This window comes from Branchiostoma floridae, chromosome 9 (assembly GCF_000003815.2).
Source record: "Branchiostoma floridae strain S238N-H82 chromosome 9, Bfl_VNyyK, whole genome shotgun sequence".
NCBI lineage: Eukaryota > Metazoa > Chordata > Leptocardii > Amphioxiformes > Branchiostomatidae > Branchiostoma > Branchiostoma floridae.
Window position 1 is genome coordinate 16485325 of NC_049987.1, and position 23016 is coordinate 16508340.

Genomic DNA, 23016 nt, shown 5'->3' on the forward strand with positions numbered 1-23016 from the left:
AATGTCTGTGGGGTCTAAAGAAAACGAACGTTGGTCGTGGATGTTACGATGATGCCAAATGGCTGCCGAAAGCTTGCTTGTGCTGGCTCGGCACTGTTGCTTATACGCTTCCCTTCAGTGGTTGGCTGGAATTCAAGGGGTTACAGAAAAGATAAGACGGGTCCTACAAAGTCAAGACATCGGCACAAATTTCAAACCCTACTCAGCGTTGAAACAGAGACTTGTGCACCCAAAAGACAAACTCAACAAAAACATCAAATCTAATGTCATTTACAGACTGAAATGTGATGACACGCAGTGCAAGGAGACCTACATCGGGGAGACAAGCCAACCACTAAAGGAAAGGTATAAGCAACACTGCAGAGCCAGCACAAGCAAGTTTTCGTCAGCCATTTGGCATCATCTTAACATCCACAACGGACATTCGTTTTCTTTAGATACCACAGACATTTTAGACAGAGAACCACGTTGGTTTGAAAGAGGGGTTAAGGAAGCCATTTACGAGCGCATTTATCGTCCATCTCTCAATCGAAAGGGGGGGCTGAGAACTGACCTTTCCAGTGCTTGGAATGATGTTTTAAAGTAAATGATGGTTTTATTGATATATAGACACTTATTATTATTATATCCCTTGTTAGCCTTTCTTATTTTGCTAGAATGTATCAAAGAAACTTTGTCAGTTACCTTTTTGTTTATTTAGAACACTGTTTAGAACACCTCTGTAGTTACCTACCATGTTTACTTTAGAACACCTTAGCCGTTACCTTTTTTGTTTATTTAGAACGTAAGAAGTATTCTTTATTCCGCAGAGTTGTAAACTTTTATTTTTATTTCACTGAAGAAGAACGACGGAGGTCGTTTGAAACGTCTGAAGTAAATTTGATTTATCCAGAAGTAGAGATTCAACTTTCATCTATTCATTATATTCCTGGATGTATAATCTTCACAAACGTAGTTTCTTTTGTGTGTGTTATACCACTGGGTTCTTTCAAAATCTGAAATGTTCACAATTGATTATTCATGTTCATATTCAATGCTATTGTAAGAGATGTCAAAACTCCAAATGTCCCAAAATATTGCAAATCGACAAAATTCAACTTATCAGTTATTGTGCTATCCTGTGGTAGTGTATACCTTTAGGTATAAACCATAATAAGAATTGAATGAAAGAGGAGTACATTTATTTATTGCCCTTACAGTTTCGGGAAAGACGTCTGTGGCGGCGCGGAAGAAGCGTGACTTACCAACGTCATTCGTCAACCGCAACGTGCAACTTAAGGTGTATCGCTGCTACTTTAAGGACTGTATCCCTCAGGTGCCCAACATTACACAAGCAGAGGGAGAAGAGTCCGTAGACTTTCACCTTGCGACGGAACGACCAGACAGCTTCGAGAGATGGTCCGATCCAGTGACATGGGAGGGCACAGAGGCGGGGTGGGGCGGGAACTATGGGGAGAGCCGGAAGAAACGACAAGTGGTGTACGGTCCTCCCAGAGATGGTGACAATGTCAGGATTCTTGCAGGTACGTCGATGAAGGTTAGACACCCAGGTAGTAAAATACGCCAAATAGCAATTAGACAAGTAAGGCCAAACGCTTCAGAAAACCAGTTACACTAAAGAGATATTGTTGAAGAGCAGGTTTATATCGTAACTATGAATGAATATGCAACAGAGTTGAAGACAACTTTTAGGAGTTACGTTTTAGAATATTTTCAGAGCACTCGGTCCATACTATCAGTAGAGTGTAGAATGTCAAATAAGAGATAAAACGCTCTCTACAAAATCACGGTGATATGACATTGATAGAAAAAATTCGAAGGTACATGCTGTAATAGTCCCTTGAGTACGTGAGTCTCGCAAGTAGTGAATTAGCTGAGAATTTCTCCATGACTAGCAGATTGACAATCAAGCTTGAAAGAACCAATAATCTTGCATTGGCTTTTCGTGTAGTCAAAACATATTATTGAAGAGACTCATCAGTCACGTATGAGTAAGTTAGTAGTCTGAATATTCTTTAGTCAGTGACTCTTAAAAACACGTACCTCCAAATTTTCGATGTCTGCTCAGTACATCTTGATCACGGCATGACCTCGTTACGTGATAACTATTGCAGGTAAGTGGATAGTGGCAGATGTTGAACTGCCGTCCCTGAACAAACTCTTCATCTACGGTGTTTTGGAGTTGGACGATACCGGACCCAATGCGGACTACACACTGAGCGCTCATCAAATCCTTGTGCAGGTTTGTGGGCAGATCTATTGTAGAATCATAGAAAAATGCTTGTAAACTGGCGGTACGTGATCACTGTAATTATTTACGTACCATTTTTGTTCTAACCTCATATTTTACAGTTACACTTTGATAACTGAATCAAAAGCTCTCTCTATATATATCTTTATTGTTTCCTTTGAATTGATCAATAATGAAATATGCAATTTTTTAAGGGTGGTCGTTTGATCATCGGCTGGGAGGACAACCCGTTCCAAGGGACAGTCCGTATGCTGCTGAGGGGGAATCATCTCACCCCAGACATGCCACTACCGAACGGTCCCAATCTAGGAGCCAAGGCACTAGGTGTGCATCTTTTCCTCGATGTTATGTGTGAAATATTTTAATATACTTTACATAATTTTTATATGATTTATAACTTAATGTACAATTTTCTGAACTCTCAAGGTATGACAGGTTTGTTTTTTTGTGTAGCTATGCAAACCTAATGTACAGATGATTTGAAAATCAAACAGCTTGTAGTAAGCTGATGAATTTGAGACAAAAACTTAAGACAACAATCATTATTTGATCAACAACTGGGCAAATCTGGAATGAAAGGGCATTGGTTTGTTCTTCCCATTTCTTACTAAAATTGCAAGTGGTTGCAAATTTCGAAAAAGTGACGGTTGTTTTGTTGTTGTTGTTGTTGTTGTTGTTGTTATCTCTATAAGTCTATATCCAATATTATCAACTAGTTAAATTTGGGGGACAGACCTCTGTGAATAAAGTAGCAACTAAACTCATCTAGAGAATCAACAACTGAGTTGTTGCTGAGATGCACCCCGGTAAGGCGTGTACGATCCTTTACAGTGTCAACTTTGTTGGTGCTGTCTACATGTCCAATATATCAACTAGCCCTAAGTTGGGGACCGACTGGACAGCTTATTAATTCCCTCCAAGAAGCTGTCAATACCTACGATCACTTCTGAAGTGAGAGGTTTCTTGTTGTTGTCTCCATACAGGCTGTTTTGGTGGTTGTGACATCCATGGTAAAAAATTTCGTGCTGACATTCAGTGTTGCTGTAGCTGTTGTTAATGTTGTTATCTCCTTACAGGCTGTTTTGGTGGCTGTGACATCCATGGTAAAAACCGCGTGGTGACCTTCACTCGACTGGCCCAGACCGGTAACGTCGGTGACAGTACCATCACACTGGTGGATGCAGTGGACTGGGCGGTGGGCGACGACATCGCCATAGCCACAACCACATTTGATGTCTGGCAAACCGAAACGTTCAAGATCGTCAGCCTATCAGAAGACACGACAACAATCACATTGAACGGGACCCTGGCATACAAACACATGGGTAAGCAACATTTCCCTTTAAGATTGACAATGCGGAAATTGTGCATCTTAACCAAACAAATACTTTCTTACATGCAGTGCCTGTGTGAGCCATCATGACTGAAATGTTTTTATTCATGGTTTACTTCATTACTTTAAGAAGTGCAACATTGAAACGCTTAAATGGCGTTGAATGAAGAATCTAGTGCTTTGTAGTTATTAGCTCAATTAGCCCAGAAGCCAGAAGTCCTTGGTTCAAATTCTGACATGCTACCGATCTTCTCCTTCGAGAAAAGGCACTTTAAACGACTTTCCTTACACCACCCAGGTGTAAAAATTGGTACCTGACTTCGGTTGGGGAGATAAAAGGCGATGAGAGAGGGTTGGGCTCCACTTCATAATACCGTGCCCGTGACACAGTGAATAGCACCTTTCCTCCACGACCTTTACAAAGACTGTATGGGACTACCAAGTTCATATACCTCTCTATTTCACTACGTGTAAAATGTAATATCTAATTTGAATTTTCTTTTCATTCAGCTGAAACTCTGACATTGGCTGACGGCCAGACGACTGTCACCATGGCAGCTGAGGTTGGACTTCTCAGCCGGAATATCCAAATCATCGGCGAGGACTACAACGATCTGTTTGAGGAGTCATTTGGTGCAAGGGTGCTGGTCGGGACGTTTACACAAAAGAGCGTTGAGTATACAGGTACTTCAATCACAATGTCACCTTTTTCATTATGTGATGTAGCTAGCAAGGCCCACATAACAGCGAATAGTGGCCCTGGTTAATAGCATTGCATTCTGTTTTTTTTATTTATTTTGGTAATGAGCACTGTCTAGCTATAGTATCAGCTGGACTACTAACGGTTTATTTGAGAAAATTAGGCATGTGAACCTAGATCATTGACTTTTCTTTCCGTCCCTCTTTACCAAACTATGCGCCAAAGATGTTATGTCTTCGGTAGAGTTCGTAGGCGTCTTTAAAGTAGTGCCTCTTCGTAGTTTAGCAGCACACTTCAGAAGCTATGAATGAATTTTGCCTGTGATTTCGTCTTGATGACCCGTCAAAGAATCAAATATTAGTCCCCGGGCAGCTTTTCTTAGTACTGCATCACAACGGCCGGATAGATAGCTTTTGTGCTATGAAAGAAGCATCACAAGTTTCGGGTCTTCTAGCCACTTTCTTTAGAACCTAAGATGTACGACGTTGATTATGTAGCCATTTCACATGGATGGGGACGGTGGAAGAGAATTTTTTTTCAATTTCAACATCTTGCCCCTTGTTAACGCCAGGCTACGCCAGAGTCGAAAACGTCGAGTTCTACCACACTGGTCAGGAGGGTTGGACGGATTTCTACGATCCCCGCTACTCCCTAGCGTTCCTTGATGTGGGACTTGTTGAAGATGACCACAGGAAATCTTACATCAGGAAGAACACATTCCACAGCGGCTTCTCGCCCGCCATTGGTGTGTTTGGGACCCAGAACATGGATGTAGAGGACAACGTCATTCACCACACTGTGGGACCAGGTGCGTTTTGCCTTCATTCATTCAGTCGTTCGTTCGTTTATTCATCCATCCATCCATCCATTCATTCATCCATTCAATTTCTGAAGAAACTTCTGATCAATAAATTGTAAAGCGCGATTTTTAAATTTTTCATATTTTGATATAAACATCATTTGTAGTATTTGTAAAAGTGGTATGACAAGCTTAAGGCCATTTTAAATGACGAACATCAGCGTTAATGCGTTACAAGGTAACTGAGCTGCTCTACCCTGGCTTAAGAAAACAGAAATTAAGAAATAAATTAGATGATGAATTAACAAGAAGGAAACATGAAGTTGGCCATTCTAGATATCTTCCCTACGATGATACTAAGAGGCACGTATTTACTGCCTTTTTACGGCATTAAATGCTTTATGAAGTTCTACTTTAAACATTCAGGTTTTTTTCTTCAAACCGATACAAAAGTGGAGAATCTGCCTCCCCAATAGCCGAAAAAGAGACCGCAATCAAAACCCGCAAGTAATTAGGGGGCAATTTTGAAAGCTGTTCCTAACAATAAGTAACATTCACCTTAAATTTCGAAACCCAGTTGTATACAGTAACAGCCATGCGTCACCAAGGTGTCTGTTTAGACATCATTACTTGTTCATACTCTTTAGCTTTCCAATCTCCCACAGACTACTGTAAATGCAGAAATGTTCGCGGTGGATTAATGTTCGCGGTTTTCGCGGTGACCACTTCATCGCGAACTTAAATCCACCGCGAACATTTTTCTATTATGGTATTGGACTGCAGTATATGGTGTTACCGCGAACTTAAATCCACCGCGAAAAGTCATTTTTCTCGCTACCGCGAAATTAAATCCCCGCGAACTTAAAGGCATTTACAGTATTTATTTGACTTTATGCATAAACGTCTTATATTTGCAGCTATGCGCATATGGGGTGTGGACAACAAGGTACGGCGCAACTTGGCCATGCTGCTCATCTGGCCTGACGGATACCAAGACAGGGGAGAGGACAGCCCTGAATGGACACCTGCCTTTGACATGTTTGAGGCTCTCAGTCCTGTTCTGGTCGGAAACGTCGTGGCCGGGTCTCAGAGATCTGGATTCCGTGTCGATGGAGAACCTTGTAGCGGAAACTTGGCTGAAGCCTGGTAAGAACTACGTCACATTTCTGAACCGGGACTCGGCTGAGCAGGTTACGGGAACGAAAAGTATGATATAAACTACACCAAACTACGCAAGATGCAAAGAGAATAGCCGTGAGCAGTATGCGTATATTTTTTGGATACATTTGTATTTTGCGTCTCCACAAAAAGCCAGACCGGGCCCCGGTTTGGAAATGTTATAACGTTAGCCTAAGAAAATGTACATGTACTACGAGAGACAGTATCCAAATTCACCGATGTTGTTTCACGAAATCTGTGGTGTATGGCCTTATTTCGTCTGTGCAATACAAAAGACTAGCTCACTGCCAAGTGCCCTATGGAGACGGCTAACCCCCCTCGGCAGATGTGTGGCCATTTACCTCTAAGTCAGGGGGGTCTAAAAGAGAAAGTATCAATAGGAGATACGAATTCTACGTCACTACAAAAACTAGTGAAAAGGAACGAAAGATTCTTCGCTATTGACATTGTGGAAATCAGTAATCACAGACAACCTTTCTGTCTGACAATAGTTGGGCCATGTTATCACAATCATCAAAGATTGTATCAACAGGATTAGGATCCCGGCCCAATCCTCCTAAGAGCAGTAAAATGTTGACTATTAAGCTTCTAGGGGCATCACCAAATGGAGGGGCGACATTTAGTCAGGCTTGTCCTGCATTACAGTAGCATGTTTAAAATCTGTGTGTTTTGAAAGTACGGTCGAAATGAATGTAAATATTACGCGCATCCGCCTATAAATCAATCCTCTTCTCCCCTCTTCTTCTGAACAGGTCCGACAACATTGCGCACTCCTGCATGGTAGGAGTTCTGGTTTTCCCCGGGGACGGCTTGAAGCCCTGCAGCAGAATCGCCCACTTTACCGTCTGGAAGGCCCATGACTACGGCATTTATTTCCAGACCGACACAACCGACGTTATCGTCGAGGACGTCGTTGTTGTGGACAGCCAGGTGCAGAGACTTAATTCTTTGTTACATTTCAAATTTATTTAATGATGAAAAGTGATTCAAGGCCAAAAACATAATATTTTGAAAACATGTGATAACATGTTTGTGCGTACATTCATTAATTGTCTATTATACTAGTGAATTAATGACATAGCTGTCTTCTAATTCACTTTTCTTTACTAGTAGACAAATTTTTCTAGTTAGGTGCAGTTTACTTAATCTTATGCCCCGTCAGTACTTTCTTTGCCAAAGTTAACCTTTTTGAGCTGACTGCTTTGTTGCTGCAGCAGATTTACATTTGGTCCGAGTTTGTTGCGGCATGCCACTTTTAAATGAGAAACATCCTAAACAAACCTATAACATACGGGCATTATATATGTTTATACAAGGGCTCAGCAGGATAGGAGTGAAACTGTACAATTTTCTATGGGGGGGGGGGGGGGGGGGTACCTAACTTCCCCCCGGATACATATTCCGCTCAAAAGCATTGGGGGGACCGCTATCATTGTATACGTAGCTGTAAAATTTGTAACAGGTTTATACAACTTCAGCACTTCGTACGAAAGTACAATTATTCTTTTTACACCTCTGATACACGAAATTTCGCAGTACAGTGATGATACGAAACAGTGATCATAAATTCCATAATAGCATAAATTCAATTAGAACGCACTGACGCCGCCCAAATCCCAGAATCCAGACAGGTTAGATATCCCTTTAAAAGCAAAAGCTATGTTGGCTCGTTCTCATTTAAATGTCGAAATGCTGTCGCCTGACTTTACGCCTTGATATGGAGGAAATTATAGACAACATCACTGGTTCCTTCACTTTTCCACAACCCCTGTAATGTTTTACAAAAGATGCACAACAACATTCGTATTGGTTGATGGCTTAGAAGATTATTATAGCCACGGGTGGGGTTTCACACCCTAAAAAATGGCTGTCGCCTGAGAAGAAACGAAGAATTCAAATAGTAGCCAAAAATGTAACAATTCAGTTCCCAGAATGAACTAGTTCGGTAGGTGAAACCAGCTGACCATGCCCTCTGACCGATCACGTCAGATCGCTCCTGTCACTGATCTTGGAGGCTGTGTGAGGTGGTTTATGCCTGTCGCCAGATTCTGTAACAAACGTTACCACCACGAGTACGATGGTTGCCACGGTTATATTATCCACGTATAAGACTAGAAATGACCGTTTATGTGACGTTTGTTACATGCCCTGTAATGCATTACCAACGGGACCGAAAATAATAAGTTGCCATTTTTTGGCTATGGTTAAAGGAGGAATTTTCCTAAACAACCACGTAGTTTTCACTGAAAATAAAGCCAATAAATAAATTTATTTTTCGACCAAAAAAATGCAATTTTCGACATTTCAATGAGAACGAGTGTGTTATGTTCTGTAAAACTCGCGTACGTACATCTTCACAGGTTGGTATCTATACCATGCTGTACGGAGCAAAGTCACTGAGTCACGACGCCACTGCGAGGAGCATCACCGTCCAGAACTCCCTCGTGGTCGGCACATCCCCGTTCTTCGACTGCAATGCTGACTACACTCCGGGCGACCACAGCTACAGAATGGCTTCACGATATGTAAGAAAAGTCGATATTTTGCTCGTTACTTATTATATTGACATTTCAACCCTAAGTAATATAGGCAGATATACTGTAATCAAAAGACGCTGTACGTTGCTGAATCAGTTTTCCCTTAAAATTATCATCACTAAACTGTGCATAATACATTGCCTTGTAATCTTGAGAAAATTCCGAAAAAGTCCATACCTAACTCCCACTTGTATGTTAAGAACAGGTCGTAAGCTAGCATACCTTCTTAAAGAAATTCAAATCAAAACATTTTGTCAAGTAGCGCATAAGATCACCTAACGGTATTAGAGATATCATTTCATAAAATCAGGTATGTGTTTATAATGTACTTAAGAATTTATAAATTCATAGAACTTTCGACTATTTTCTTTGTATATTAGATATTTCATTATGTTATGCTTAGTCCCTACGCTAAGTGGTACTGCAATTGTACATTTTGCCCAATTCTACTACCACAACTGTAACATTGGTGTTCCTGAATCATTATGACTTGACTTTAACTTGACTTTATTCAGACCCACATTTAGCTAACAATATATCATTTTGCTAGCCATTCTTCCTGTGGTCCACATATAATACATCAATACACGCACAACATTGCATACGTACATAACATATGTACATTACAAACTATACAGCTAAGAAGAAAGTTCATTTAGTAACTGTGTTCCAGTGGCAAGCCATTCGGTATAGGAAGCGCTTCCTTTCTGCATTGGTCCTATGACCCGAGGGCCTTGTCAAAGAATCCTCTCAGATAACGAACAGCTTTTTTTTTCTTCCCGTGTTCTCCAGGGACGTGGTTTTGGGAGACCCGGTGGCGGCAGGGTCGGGATCAGTTCGGGGCAGTTTTCCAGTAAATCCAACGCAGCCGGAATCCAGCCTTTTAACGGGGATAAGGGATACCCGGCTATCAATGGCGTCAGTTATATTAGAGGTAGGCTCTTTGGTTAACAAAGTTCGTTTAACACTACCAAAGAGGTAATAACTAGCCAACGTTTCGCTGACCATCTGCCCCCTTTCTCAGTGACAGAATTAGACCTATGTCACATTTGCAAACCGTCTGGGCCCGGTCGGGCAGCTTTCGGGAACGACAAAAGTATGATATAAAAGACACCAAACTTCACAAGACGTAAAGCAAATAGTCGTTGGTATTATTTGTGTATATCTTTACGTAATACTATACACGTACATATCTATTCTTAATTTCTACAGATGGTTTGGAAATGAGACGTTAGCCTTACTGTATGCACTTGACACCTATACTAGTCTTGCAGTGAGAAGTAGAACGATATGCGTGCCGTTCTGTGTTAAATTTAGCACATGTGGTCACCGAAATATAGGTAGAAAAAAAGCTTCGGTTGTGTGTAAAGAGTTTTGCAGTCATGACTTTAAAAAAAAATTGATCAATTTGCAGGTATGACATTTTCCCACTTCAAACAGTCCTGTAAGGGCCAGGATGTGGTGTGGATGACCAACCCTGGACAGGAGGACGCCATCCATCCCACCAAGATCAGCGGTACCACCTTGCATGACGTGGAAGATTTAAACAAGGTTTTCTTCGATCGCCCTTCTCTTGGGTAAGTTTCAAGTCATTGCCAAACCATAGCTAGAGAGTGGAAGTAAATACATATGTGAACAATATTGCCACATCCATAGTGCACTGAACCTAGGATAGATTCATCACTGTTTTAATGCTGGTAGGCTAGCCAATCATGTCGTCACCTTCGGACAAGAAACACCGTGATTGACTGCAAACCTTGCCTCCAACGTCAGAAGGGGTGTATCTGATTGGCTGACGGCAAGCCAGCTCTAACGCAGCGAGGATCACGGTCCCTTACCCTGGGGTCGTTGCTCGACACAAATGACAACGGCGGGCCTGGCATGTGGCGATGGAGCAGTTCAAGTCCATTCACAATGTTCTCTCTGTGTTCGTATGTGTTGGTAGTAATAATAGTAAAATGCTAAACATTCTTCCAGCACAAAGGTATACACTGATCGAATTTTCAACGATCACTGTTGCCTTCTTCAGGATCAATACTGATGACCAATCGCTTCAGAACGTAAACTCGCGAGAATTAGACATGTGATCTTATTAACACGTGATCTTGTGTATAGGTGACGTCAGCAGTTGGTCAAACGTGCCAGGAAGTTTATAACGCCCATCATCTCTGTTCAGTGATTGCTGGACTGCCCTGATGTATGTGGCATTTTAGAATTTGTCAGACATCTCTATATAGTAAGGCTTGTGCTTTATTGTAGTAAAATCCACCCGGCCGACTGTGTGGACATGGAGTGTGACGGCAAGAAAAACGCTATCTTTGATGACGAGGACGGCACCTTCCTGGGTTCGGTGGGAACCGTAATCCCCGAGGCGGAGTTCGAGTGGGACGGGGACCCCAGGAGGGGTTTAGGAGACTACCGCATTCCGAAAATGATGCTAACCGACCTGGAGGGCCACAGGCTCGATATCAACCAAGTTGCTCCCAACAAAGGTACTTGTGAATTTCACATCTTAAATGGGTACGTAGTACCTAAAATGTAGGCGCCATGTTGATTTTGACTTTGAAAAGGCACCCCAAGTGAATTAACTCTTTTAGAAGGTGACAGTCAAAGAATAAAGGCATTTTGGTGACGCCTCAGGGGAGGAGTCATTTAAAGTAATGAAATCGCTCTCAAAATATTTTTCTTCTTTTCTTCTGTTTGTGACGGAAACACGCTATTTCAGGAGAAATCAGAGTAGGAAAAGTTCGAGATGGCAGCAGTTTTTGGTCTCGTTGAAACATTTGCCATCTGTTTTCATAGTTTTAACGGACGTTACCAACGGTTTTTCTTATATTTAAAACAGGTATAGTCCGTGATGATAGCTGCACATACAAGTCCTACTGGCAGGCCTGGGAGTGCCACGACATCGACTACGAGATGCTGATCATCGAAAGCATGGACGCAGACACAGAGATGCGGCGCTTGTCTCCTGTTGCCTTGCTCGCGGACGGATACGTGGACCTTGAAAACGGCCCTCAGGACCAAGGCTGGTGTTCAGGCTACACCTGTCAGAAGCGTATCTCCACCTTCTGGACCGTCGTTGGTATCGCTCGTCACTATGAGCTATACTTCACAGGTAAGGAAGTAACGTGATTTTGGATCAGAGCATTCGTTGCCAAAAATTATGATCTGTCCAATACACTTCTTCAAAACATTTTGAGCACCGGGAAGAAATACCAATCCCCTGTATATTGTCTTAATGTTTGCACTTATCTACGTAAAACTTCTTTGGCATGAGCCTACAACAACTACACCTTTTAGATTCTATAATGCAGCAAGTGTTCAATTCTATAATGTAGCATGTGGTAGGACGGGGATGGAGGTGCTGGTCACCATACATATGAACGCGTTTGACAACTACACCATCTCGGGTCTATAATGCAGCAAGGGTTTAATTCTATAATGTAGTAAGTGGCAGGACGCAGGTGGGGCTGGTAGCCATACATATGAATGTGTATGTTACAGCATCAATAGTTTGTTATGTTGAACCAATAAAACGGCGTTTTCATTGTGACAGGCACATCACCCCAGAACCTGCGTCTACGCCTGCTGAACGCCAGGTCTGACCAGTCCATGCGGCTGGGAATCTTCTACGCAAACCCGCAACGTCTGGACATCTATGCAGGAGGAAGATACATCCTACCGGAGAACGGTGCCTTTAACGATGCCGGGCAGATGATCGCACTGGTTAGTTCGAATTCACAGTCCTTTCCACACACTATGGTGTGTGGGGTTAAGCCTTCTGTCTAAGTCTCTATGTCCCTAAATTGGCCCACACAGATGTGCAATGGCGTATAATGTTAGTATTTATGTTAGTATCTTACGTTAGCTAACTTAGGGCATTTGGGGGACAGCCTTGCATGTGTCATGCAAAGTTCAGCTGTCTTGCTACGCAAGGGACCGCCTTAGATCCTTGTCGGCCTGAAAATTCTATGGAATCCTACAATGATTGTACGACGTTTGTGACAGCGCCTTAATTCAGAGGTGTGCAGAAAGAATCGATTGAAGCTGCATTGAATGGAAGCGATCTTGAGTATTGCTTTTCCGTCTGTTCAAGGATAGACTTTAACCCGTTTGTTGTAGACCTCCGTCACTCACTACATTATTGCACAAATAACATATCAATTGTTTTCAGCGAAAATGCATTATAGTGTTTCATAATACATATTAACCTTTTCCAACAGAAACCAGAAACAGAAGGCCAGTATTACCCGGCCATTGATGGTCCCAGCGGGGCCAACTTCTTCGACAGACCCTGGCAGAGGCAATACCTCACCATTAAGGGGAACGAGCCTATAGACATCAAGGTGACATTTTAAACTTAAAACTGACTAAGAAACTGTGATTGGACGATGGATCCATGTGTAAGAATGACTATCTATTCTACATGAAGTCCAACTGTTTCCACCCGGGAAAAAGATATGCAATACATATAATGCAATTAAGAAAATGACTGCAATATTCCTTGGCTTAACGTATTGATCCTCCCTATATATACAAGTGACAAATGACTACCGATAGGTGTGCTTCATGATCGATTTATTGATATTTTCCAGACCACACCTGTTCTCTTCGTCACCTTCGGCGTTCCTGCCATCACAGTGGACAACTTCTTCGAGGTGAACTTGCGCGCAAATCTTGCCGCGTACCTGAACATCCCCGCCTCCAAAATTCGCGTGGTGAACGTCGTCAGGGAGGACAGTGGGAGGAAGAAGAGGGAGGGTAAGATAAATATAGACTCACACGTTAGGCCTACGTCACATTTCCAACGGGGCCCGGCCGGGTAGCTTTCGGGAACAAAGCCTTATCCAACAGAAACCAGAAGCGGAAGGCCAACAACCTGTAGGACAAAACGTAAAATGTAAAACACCAACTACACAAGATGTTAAGAGCTTTAGTGAGGACGTGTGGCGTAAAACCAGGGTGTTTGGCCCAGAACCCAGAGGTACTTGGCTAGATTCCTGTCATGCTATCGATCTTGTGCCCTTGAAAAATACGATTTTCCTCACTCTATCCGGCTGTAAAATGTTGTACCTGACTTCGGTTTGAGACGTCAAAGACATGGAAGGAGAGGGTTGTGTTCCGCCTCCTAAAATCTTGCTCTAGACACAGTGGATGACGACCCATTGCTCATTTGGCCTCAAAAAGGCTATGGCTATGGGACTACCTTAAAAGTTTTATTTACCACAGCCAATCATATGTACCGCCAGTATTTGGCGTAATTGATACACCGTGCATGACAGCCTATGAAAAGGATACTTATATATATGTTGGCTCCGAAAATGTTTACTGAGGAAGGACCAACAAAAAGCTGTTTGGATGATACGTCTACCACATGTGTTGACACCTTTAGTAGACCTGCCACGAGACCTGTTTACACGATATGTTTATCTACTATACGTAGGAATCACGGATGTCGAAGTAGAGATCACCGACCCCCCAGTAGAGGACTATGAGGAGGCATTGGAGACTGTAGAGCAGTCACGTGAGGAGCTTCAGGTTGCCGCCTCTACCATCGTCGATGCAATGCAGGTAAAACCGGTTCTGACTTCTGTGCTGTCTAGAGTTAAGCCCTCGCTGTAGCATTTATCTTAGTCTATAACATATTCTATAGGAAATTCTCTATGAGATCTCTCTATATACTATTATTAGCATCTATTTCTGTATCATCTAGCTCTATAACATCTATATCACGAAACAGCGAAATATCTTTGTCTCTGTGTCTGTAACATATATCCATATCTATATGACCTTCTTCGAATTCGATCAATATTGACCATGGTAAAATCCTAATTGATATCAGCCCTATAGTACCCTATATCCATATAGTACCTGTGAAATGAAATCTTTGTAACATCCAGCTCCATAACGCATAGCTCTGTAACATCTAGCTATCGCTGTATAACATCTATCTCTATAACATTTAGCTCTGTAACCTCTATTTCTGTAGCATCTAGCTCTATTACACCTTGGTACATATATGGCATCTAAGTCTATTACATCTATCTCTGTAGCATCTACAAATGTAGCTCTATAACATCTATCTCTACAACATCTATCTCTGTATAGCACCTAACTTTCTAACACGTTAGGCTCAATAACATCTACCGTCTTACTCAGCTGGGGACGTTGAGTAACGACACTGGAGTTCCGATCATCAGTCTGGCCATCATAGAGCCCGTACCAACGCCCAACACCACGGAATGGGAGGAGGTCACGCAGGAAGACTCGCAAACGTTTTCTCAAGTCGCACAAATCCAAGTCCCAGCGAGGATAGAGGTGGGTTTGTTGATTTCACTGGTGAAGCTTTGTTTGTTTCCTACTCTTGTGATTTCCTCGGCAAATGATACGGTGTTAATGGTACTGTGTATAATCATGTAAAGCGGGGAAATGATTGGTCAGCTACTATAACCACTTATTGGCTGGTGGCTTATGGTACCCCAGTCTTATGATCAATACCAGAATACATCTTAAGATATTTACTTCGTTCACATTTCAGCTGCACACACAACCAGAGCCACTGCACGAAGGGTCTGAGTTCCCCGTCCAACCAAAGCTGCAAGTCTTTGATGACTCGGTAAGTAAAAGCTGATATTCTGGTCATGAGTTTTACGTTGATATACTTCATGCATGCTTTTATCATGTAAAGATATATAGTGATAATTTTACTTCATAATGTGCAACCGACTTCTGGCTATGGCTACAAAGGCATTGAAACAAAGTTTTCCACTTTTACATTAGAAAATTTTCTCAAAGATCCATTAGCCTTCGTCGGTCGATATAGGAGGCGGTAAAATTAACAGCTACTTCCTCATCACTCCTGTGAAAACGGAGTTAATGTAGTAAGTTAACGTGCTTGTTAATTTGTCTTGTCATTGTTACAGTCTGTGAATGTACGACCCGAATAGTGTAATAGGATACTGTACTCCGGAGAATTCGAAAATCTTCGAAGTCATCGGATTTACTATGATCCATGGCCGTACACAGGATGGATGACTCAGGACTACGCTCACATGCTCCCCAAGCAGAGTTAAGGCTCTGGCAGTTTTTTTAACATTTTTAGTCGTTTATATTGGGCTTTCTATTTGTAGAATATCTTGTATTGTCAAAACCTAACTTGGCTGGCAGACTTCAAGAAAACAGAAAGCCCGATAAAAACGACTAAAAAACGTTAAAAAAAGCCTTAGCCTAACCTCTGCTTGGAGAGTAACGCTCACACAGGTCTTTAGTAGTATCTACCAGACTCTGGGTCATTAGAAAAATTGTAGAAATGTGCTGTTCCCTAGCCGGCTATAGTTCTCTGCTGGCCGGCTTACTCCTCTATTTGTTCCATTTCTACGATTTTTACAGCGACCCAGAGTCTGGTAGAGACTAGGTCTTTAGGGATATACGTACCAATTTAGAGCTTCTTCAGTTAAACCATCTATAATCCTATTTTCCCTTGTCCCAGGGAGACTTACTGATGAATCTTGGCACAGTGGCCTCCCGCTGGGAAGTCCAGGCCACCGTTCGCACCGGAAGCGGAAGTGACTCTCGTGCCCAGATCATCGGGGACAATGCTGTCTTCAAGGACGGCTGGGCCAACTTCACCAACCTGGCCATCTCTCACAGTGGACAGGGATACATCATCGATTTTATCATCGTCAAACCACGTACGTTTTGTACGAAAACCAGAATATGGTCTTAACAGCAGGACCGGTACTATATAACGGTCTATTAATAGTGCACAAATCAGCTACTAGTAGATAGACTTTGCTTGGATGCGTCTCACCGGCCGTTTTCAAACTTTGGAAATGTCTTACCGTTTTTAACATTAATATTGTTCGGTAAGTTACTGCAACAGTTATCTTGCGCGTCTAAACTACATGTATCTCATGATCAATACGTGGATTTTTAATCTTCCTCAATGAATACCGTAATGTTTTAGATGTTTAGATGGATGTCTATTGGTAACACTTTTCACATAGAAACAAAAGGCCGTGCGTTTCTCGATGGAAGAGCACCGAAGTCTTTGTGGAATATGAATAATGACAGTTGAAAAAAAAATTAGAATCATTTAGAAACAAATAACTGTTATTGATTGAATACGTTTAATTTCTTTTGTTTTTATGTTTGTTCTATACAGAAGCTGCATCGACCTTCCGAACAGCGTCCAACCCCCTTTACCTGTCTGACCGCATCCTGTCTGGTAAATTATTCACCATCACAGAGGACCTGACGGTGAACGAACCATTCACCATGTCTGTGGGCATCATTGACGCTGTAACAGGGCAGGAAATACAGGACATCGCATGGAAGGTGAGTCAAACATATAAACGAGAACACACGATTAAACTAGGGAGCCCAAAACTACTTCGCTACCCAAAGAGCTTTTTGCCACTTACCTTAGCCACCAAAGGCCTAAGATCGAATCGTTTATTTGTTTTGTTAAAATGTAATCACATTTCAAATATAAAGAATATGTTTGTTTTTTTAAATTTGTGTCTTTCTTTTTCTTTCAGGGCCATGCTTGGACTTGTAGTGTTGAACTTTACAAGCCCTTCCCTGAGAATGGTGAGCTGACCGGAAGCACTACAATCAACTTTGACCCCACCGCCGGACGTGCCACCTTCACGTCCATGACCTTGGACCAGTTCAGCATATACTACTTCAAGTTCCACATCAGAAGCTCTCCAAGTGACTACGACTTTTTGGTCGAGTCCGAGCCAATAACAGCTTGGCCTGCAGATTACGTCACACCTGTTGAGGAGGACTCTGCTCACGTGACCATGAGGTTTAACGGTGACTATCAGCAGGTGGCTGCTGGGAAGGAGGGGTATCTGGGGTCGACTCTGTGGGTCCACATCATGGACACGTACACAGAGGTCACCGTGGGCAACTTCAGCTTCTCAGAAGGTACAAGGCTGTTATGTGTCTGCGCTGTAGTTCTGGTATGCTCTGTCAGAGGGAGCAGTGCACTTTCTGTATGTTCTGTTAGAAGAGCTTGTACTTCTCATTTTACAAACTTATCAATGGATGGACACCGAGACCAGTAAAGACATCCTCACTAGATAGCTTTAAGCAACGATTGCAGCTTGATGTGCAAAATGGTGGCATGATTGGACAATAACTAGCTGCCTGCGAAGCTGGTGTGTTACACCGAATATATGTTAGAACCGGCTATACAGGCACAGATAACAAATTGAATTTTTTTTCTTGAATAACAGCCAAATATATTTTAACTTTATCTATCATCATCATCATCATCATCATTTAACGTCTTGCGAAGTGAACCACTTTAGATGAACAGCTCAAGCAAAGGATCTTGTGCATTTCTAAATATTGTCATAACAAAACTAATGCATTGATACGGAGAAAGATGCTTCTGTGTCCTCAGATTCCTCGTTTATATCTTCAAAAGTACATTGATCTTTGTATCGAGAGTTTATATGTAGCATTGTTGACTTTTTGAATCTTTTTTTTTCTAGGAAGCGTTGTCGCCGACTTTGATTTGAAGGGCACGGCGACTGGAGTTAACTCCACCCTGATTGGACTGTGGGATGAAGTGAAGGATGGTTTGAGCCTCGTGGTGGAGGGAAACACGCTCAGAGCCCAGGTGTCCATGTTAGTGGATGGAGAAGACTACTACGGCATGGACAGCGGTCCGCCGGTATGTGTGCATTTCACATGTTAAGTATTTGTCAAACTAGCTCACGAAGTAACGCTCTCAAACACTGACCCATTTTTATGGTTCGAAGTAATACCTAATACTTACTGACACGTAAAATAAAGTTGCCGACTGAATCAGAATGATCAAAAATATTACTGTTTTTGCCTTCCGGCGTGGACAAATTAGGCTTAGGTCCCAATGCCCAACCCGGGGCCTGGCCGGGTAGCTTTAGAAAACGACAAATATGAAAAGACATCAAAACACATCTATAGAACGAAAAAATACATTCATAACTTGTGTATATTCCTTTATAAACACTTAAGAGGGACTTTTGTTTTTCGTTTCCGCAAGCATCGGGGCCGGTTTGGAAATTGGACCTAAGCCTAATATACGAAATGTAACGACATGTCTATTAATATTTTTCAATACCTCTTTTTTATTGTCACGCTAGCCACATGTAGATGCACTACTTTTTAAGGACGTGTCATGTTTGTGACAAATTTCTACATAAAACCAACTAAAGCCAAGAGAGCACTTGGTAGAGAGAGAGAGAGAATGGTTTATTATTTCACAACCAACTTGCGGCTCGAAAGCCGAATTATCCGGCTTGTTTACATCGAGTATCGCACCTTATTGCTACTCACAAGAACATATTATACAGTTATAACATAAACAATACAATGAGACGTGTAGCATAAATATCATAATGGATAAATATTGCAGATTCGAGTGCAATGTCTAAAAGACAAGTTAAAATAGGGTTAAAACTATACATATTAAAAGACTGATCATGCTAAAACTGGTTGACTTGACCTATATACAACTTTAGTTAAAAACAGATTGACGAGATGGCATTGATGTGAGCGTACGGTAAACTATACGTCAAGTGTCTGTCAATCCGTTTTCCAGGCTGCTCCTCCGGCTGACTTCCCAATGGGTGCGATCATTGGGGTTGTCGCTGTCGTCATGATTGTGGCTATTGTCGCCGGAGTCTTGTTCTACTTCAAGAAGAAACGACGAGGTAAGCTGTCTCTTCTGAGAAATTCCTTTAAACAATTGAAAAACCTTATGTATGAGGACTGTCATGTATACACAAAAATCGCTGTTGACTGTATTGTTAGATAACAAAGTTCGTTGTACATAACCAATGAGTTATATATTACCAAGTCAACGTTTTGGTGACCGTCTGTGACCTTCGTCAGGGCATTTCTGATTGGTTCTGCTTAGCACTGCAGCTAGGAGTCGCTTCTGTGGTTTACACAATGCTATCCCAAACGTAACTGCCTCGGCTTGGTGAAAACTAGTAGGTTTTGCGTGAAGACATTTGTTTATAGTCATACACCAACTTGATGAAACCTCACAAGGAATGGCATTGTTCTTTGTTATTTTAGGACCTTTTTCCAAAACTGAACCCGAAGATGAAGATCCGATGAATCAGCCAAGCAGCTCCAAGACTAGTCCTGGGGTCGACAATGGCTCTTTCATCGAGATGAAGGAACCGAAGACAATGACAGCCCCGGCAGTTCTGCCGCCACTGAAGATGGTTCCACCCGGCCACACTCAGCACCTGGGTAAAGCCGTAGTGCTCCCGCCCGTGGTGCTGGGACCGTCGGTGCCCAGGCGCGCCTCGGCGGCGTCTATCCTCACCCTGTCCCGCCCGACCTCGGCAGCGTCCCGGTCAAGCAGCATGCCTGAAGTGGACGTCACTTTGCCGGGAATGTCTCCGCGAGGATCAGTTGATCTTGGTAAGTTCTTTATGCAGCCTTAAGACAACAACGAACTTTAACTTAAAGACAATAAGAAATTTAAGACAAAAACAAAACTTAAACCTTAAGACAAAAATGAACTTTAACCTTAAAACAAAATCGAACTTTAACCTTAAGATAAAAACTGATTTTCGGACACGTGTAAATAGGTAAAACATGAACATATATTTAAGGGAAGGTATTTATGATTTATGGAAAAAAAATTCGCGGATATATATATAATGCACACAGTATACCTTTTTACGTACTTAATGCCTTTCTCTCATTTAGGGTCTCTGTTAGGGTCTTCAGCAGACCTTCCCTAAGCTGAAGACTGGCCATTTCTTGACCCGGAGCTGGGCAGTCGCCGACGTGAAAGGCACGGGCTAAGGACTCATACTCTATACCCAGGATTTTGTGTGTCTTTAAGTTTTTAGAATGATAACTTTATACATTTTGTGTGGATAGTGGATTTGAAAGATTGATTTGAAGTGCAATACAACCTTCTGAAGTTGTATCAACTAAGCTCGTATGTCAAGACTTTTCACAAATGTATATTTTCAAATATACGATATACAGTGTATACAGTGTCAAATACAGACTATTAAGCTAGCGACATATGTTAGTTAGTTTTAAATAGTATTTTCGTATTTTCGTTTCCATAGCAAAAATCTGGACCTCATAAGATAGTACATATACGATATATGTCTACAATCTTTGGTTATAGTGAGGGTAATTTATGCCGCATTCTTTGTTTATTTGTCATGAAAACATACCCTTCGTATCATTTAATTAAACATTCCAAAGGGCACAACGGTGCTTCGTATGTTACATATCCAACGGAAGAAGCAAGATTATGTGTATTTCATATGACAAAATACTGAAGTTTCGATTTCTTCGTTTGATTTTTTCATGAGAATAAAGTGATGTTTTGGGTGTACTGCAAGAGTGTCAATGCCGTCATTTCTCTGCGTGTCAAGAGCGCCTCTAAGCGGATTAGAAAGGAATGGCAGGGCTGTTATGTTGTCAGCATACGATTTTGCACTGTACATACACACACAAAAAATGCCGGCCACAGAAAGCCTTTTCTAATCAAAAGAGTGCCCGGTGGAACCATAATAGACTGGATGTCAGTTATGCACTGTACAGGGACAGGCTTGGTTTACCTTGTGTGGGTGTTCAGCACCAAGGACAGGTATGCCCGCATATGGGTGTTCAGTGCCAGGGACAAGTTTGTTTACCCGTGTATGGAGGGTGTTCGGCACCAGGGGCAGGTGTGTTTAACTTATGTAGACTATGAATGAATTACGAAATCACTTCATACATCCAACCGTGGTGATTACAAGAAAAATCAACACGGCTATCTAAAATGATTTGCAAGATTTGATCTCGACTTCTCTACAACCATCCCCCTCCCCCCATCCTCGTCACCAACTAGGTCCAATTCTAATTCAGATTTTCGCAAAAACTATTAGAGCAGCATGCAAATCAGGGCTAGAATAGAATGAATTCAATGTTATTTCATCAACTGTGACAGTTAAACAATCTCCAGGAAAGTTAAAACAACAGAATGTTTCATAAAGCCTTCTCGCTACACGGTCCCAATAGAATAACTTACGGTCTCACAATGCCCCCTAGTGAGCAGAGAGAAAATCACAATCTTTCCTTGACATGGGAAAGAAAATTTGATATTGATCGGATAATGTAAAGTCTATCCGTTACATGATTGGACAAAGCTAGCCAATGACAGGCAGGCAAATTACTATTGACAACATCTGTGAGTAATAATCATCTGGTGTATTTTGCCAGCCACTAGGTACCCAATGTGTTGGGTAATGAGGCTGTTTAACGTGGTCGAGGCACCTCCTCGAGCACGGGACCCCCATTTTACGTCCCTTCCGGGAGACGACTTCGGAATGACCATGCTTGGTCCGGCTACAGCGTCCTTGGTTTGGGGTCTCCCATCCAAGAACTGACCGGACCGCACGTTGCTTAACTTCCGAGATCGAGGGATCGGGTGTACCAACGCGCCACGCGGCCGTAGCTAATCCATATACTGTCAAGGCTGGGGTGATTAAAAAAGCCATGGTGTAAAAATATACGCCGCTACAGATGTGTTTGTAAGATACGTAGAAGAAAGTTCTTGTCGGGGTAGTGTGTGCCAAGAAACGTGTCCCGTTTGGAACCGCAGCACGACCGGCACTACAACCCATTTCGAAGTCATACGTTCATGTTTATTTTCGCATTTATAAGTCGGGACTTCATACCCTATGCGAGCCTTAGCTGCAGTACCGCTCCCGGCCGCGTCCTGAAAAGTGGTTTAAACGACCGCCCAATTGCCAATTTTTCGTCTTTTCAGGAATTGGGAAATGGGGAAAGGCTCGCAAAGGGGTTTGAATGTTTGCGGCTTATTTGACTTTATCTTCCAAGATATGACCATTTAAGATGAGAAATTGCAATAGCTAAGACAGTTCATCAACAACACCACTGAATGTTAGGTCAGAAAAGAAACGATTCCTTTAACCATTAGAAGTGCGTGCCTGAAACTTGTCTTTTTGGCTACCACTTCCATATTTCAAGTCTATACTGGGAAACATGTACAAGTCGATGTCGACGTTCAACAAATTCAACGAGCGAGTTTCGGATTCTGATTTTATCAATATGTATGTTAGATGTTAGCCTTAGGGTTCAAACTGTTAGCAAAGAATCATTGATGACATAACTCAATAATTTTCTCAAACCACAATGTGAAGTTTATTACAAATGTGACAAATCTTGAGG

The 23016-nt window shown here is 42.1% G+C and overlaps 1 protein-coding gene across 1 annotated transcript in view; it reads left to right on the forward strand.

Moving 5' to 3' along the window:
• The window catches only part of LOC118423279 (fibrocystin-L-like), a 23560-nt gene extending 2379 nt beyond the window's left edge, over nt 1-21181 (forward strand). The window contains exons 3-28 of the mRNA XM_035831369.1: nt 1200-1523; nt 2115-2242; nt 2446-2575; nt 3328-3576; nt 4095-4268; nt 4856-5092; nt 6001-6229; nt 7015-7192; nt 8623-8787; nt 9592-9733; nt 10214-10376; nt 11059-11291; nt 11645-11917; nt 12359-12528; nt 13026-13148; nt 13398-13563; nt 14246-14373; nt 14962-15120; nt 15341-15418; nt 16292-16493; nt 16967-17139; nt 17343-17736; nt 18309-18490; nt 19400-19511; nt 19882-20235; nt 20527-21181. Of these exons, the coding sequence (XP_035687262.1) occupies nt 1200-1523; nt 2115-2242; nt 2446-2575; nt 3328-3576; nt 4095-4268; nt 4856-5092; nt 6001-6229; nt 7015-7192; nt 8623-8787; nt 9592-9733; nt 10214-10376; nt 11059-11291; nt 11645-11917; nt 12359-12528; nt 13026-13148; nt 13398-13563; nt 14246-14373; nt 14962-15120; nt 15341-15418; nt 16292-16493; nt 16967-17139; nt 17343-17736; nt 18309-18490; nt 19400-19511; nt 19882-20235; nt 20527-20561 (4901 nt within the window). The 3' untranslated portion in view covers nt 20562-21181. The remainder of the gene's footprint in view (nt 1-1199; nt 1524-2114; nt 2243-2445; nt 2576-3327; nt 3577-4094; nt 4269-4855; nt 5093-6000; nt 6230-7014; nt 7193-8622; nt 8788-9591; nt 9734-10213; nt 10377-11058; nt 11292-11644; nt 11918-12358; nt 12529-13025; nt 13149-13397; nt 13564-14245; nt 14374-14961; nt 15121-15340; nt 15419-16291; nt 16494-16966; nt 17140-17342; nt 17737-18308; nt 18491-19399; nt 19512-19881; nt 20236-20526) is intronic.
• Nucleotides 21182-23016: the final 1835 nt, after the last annotated feature.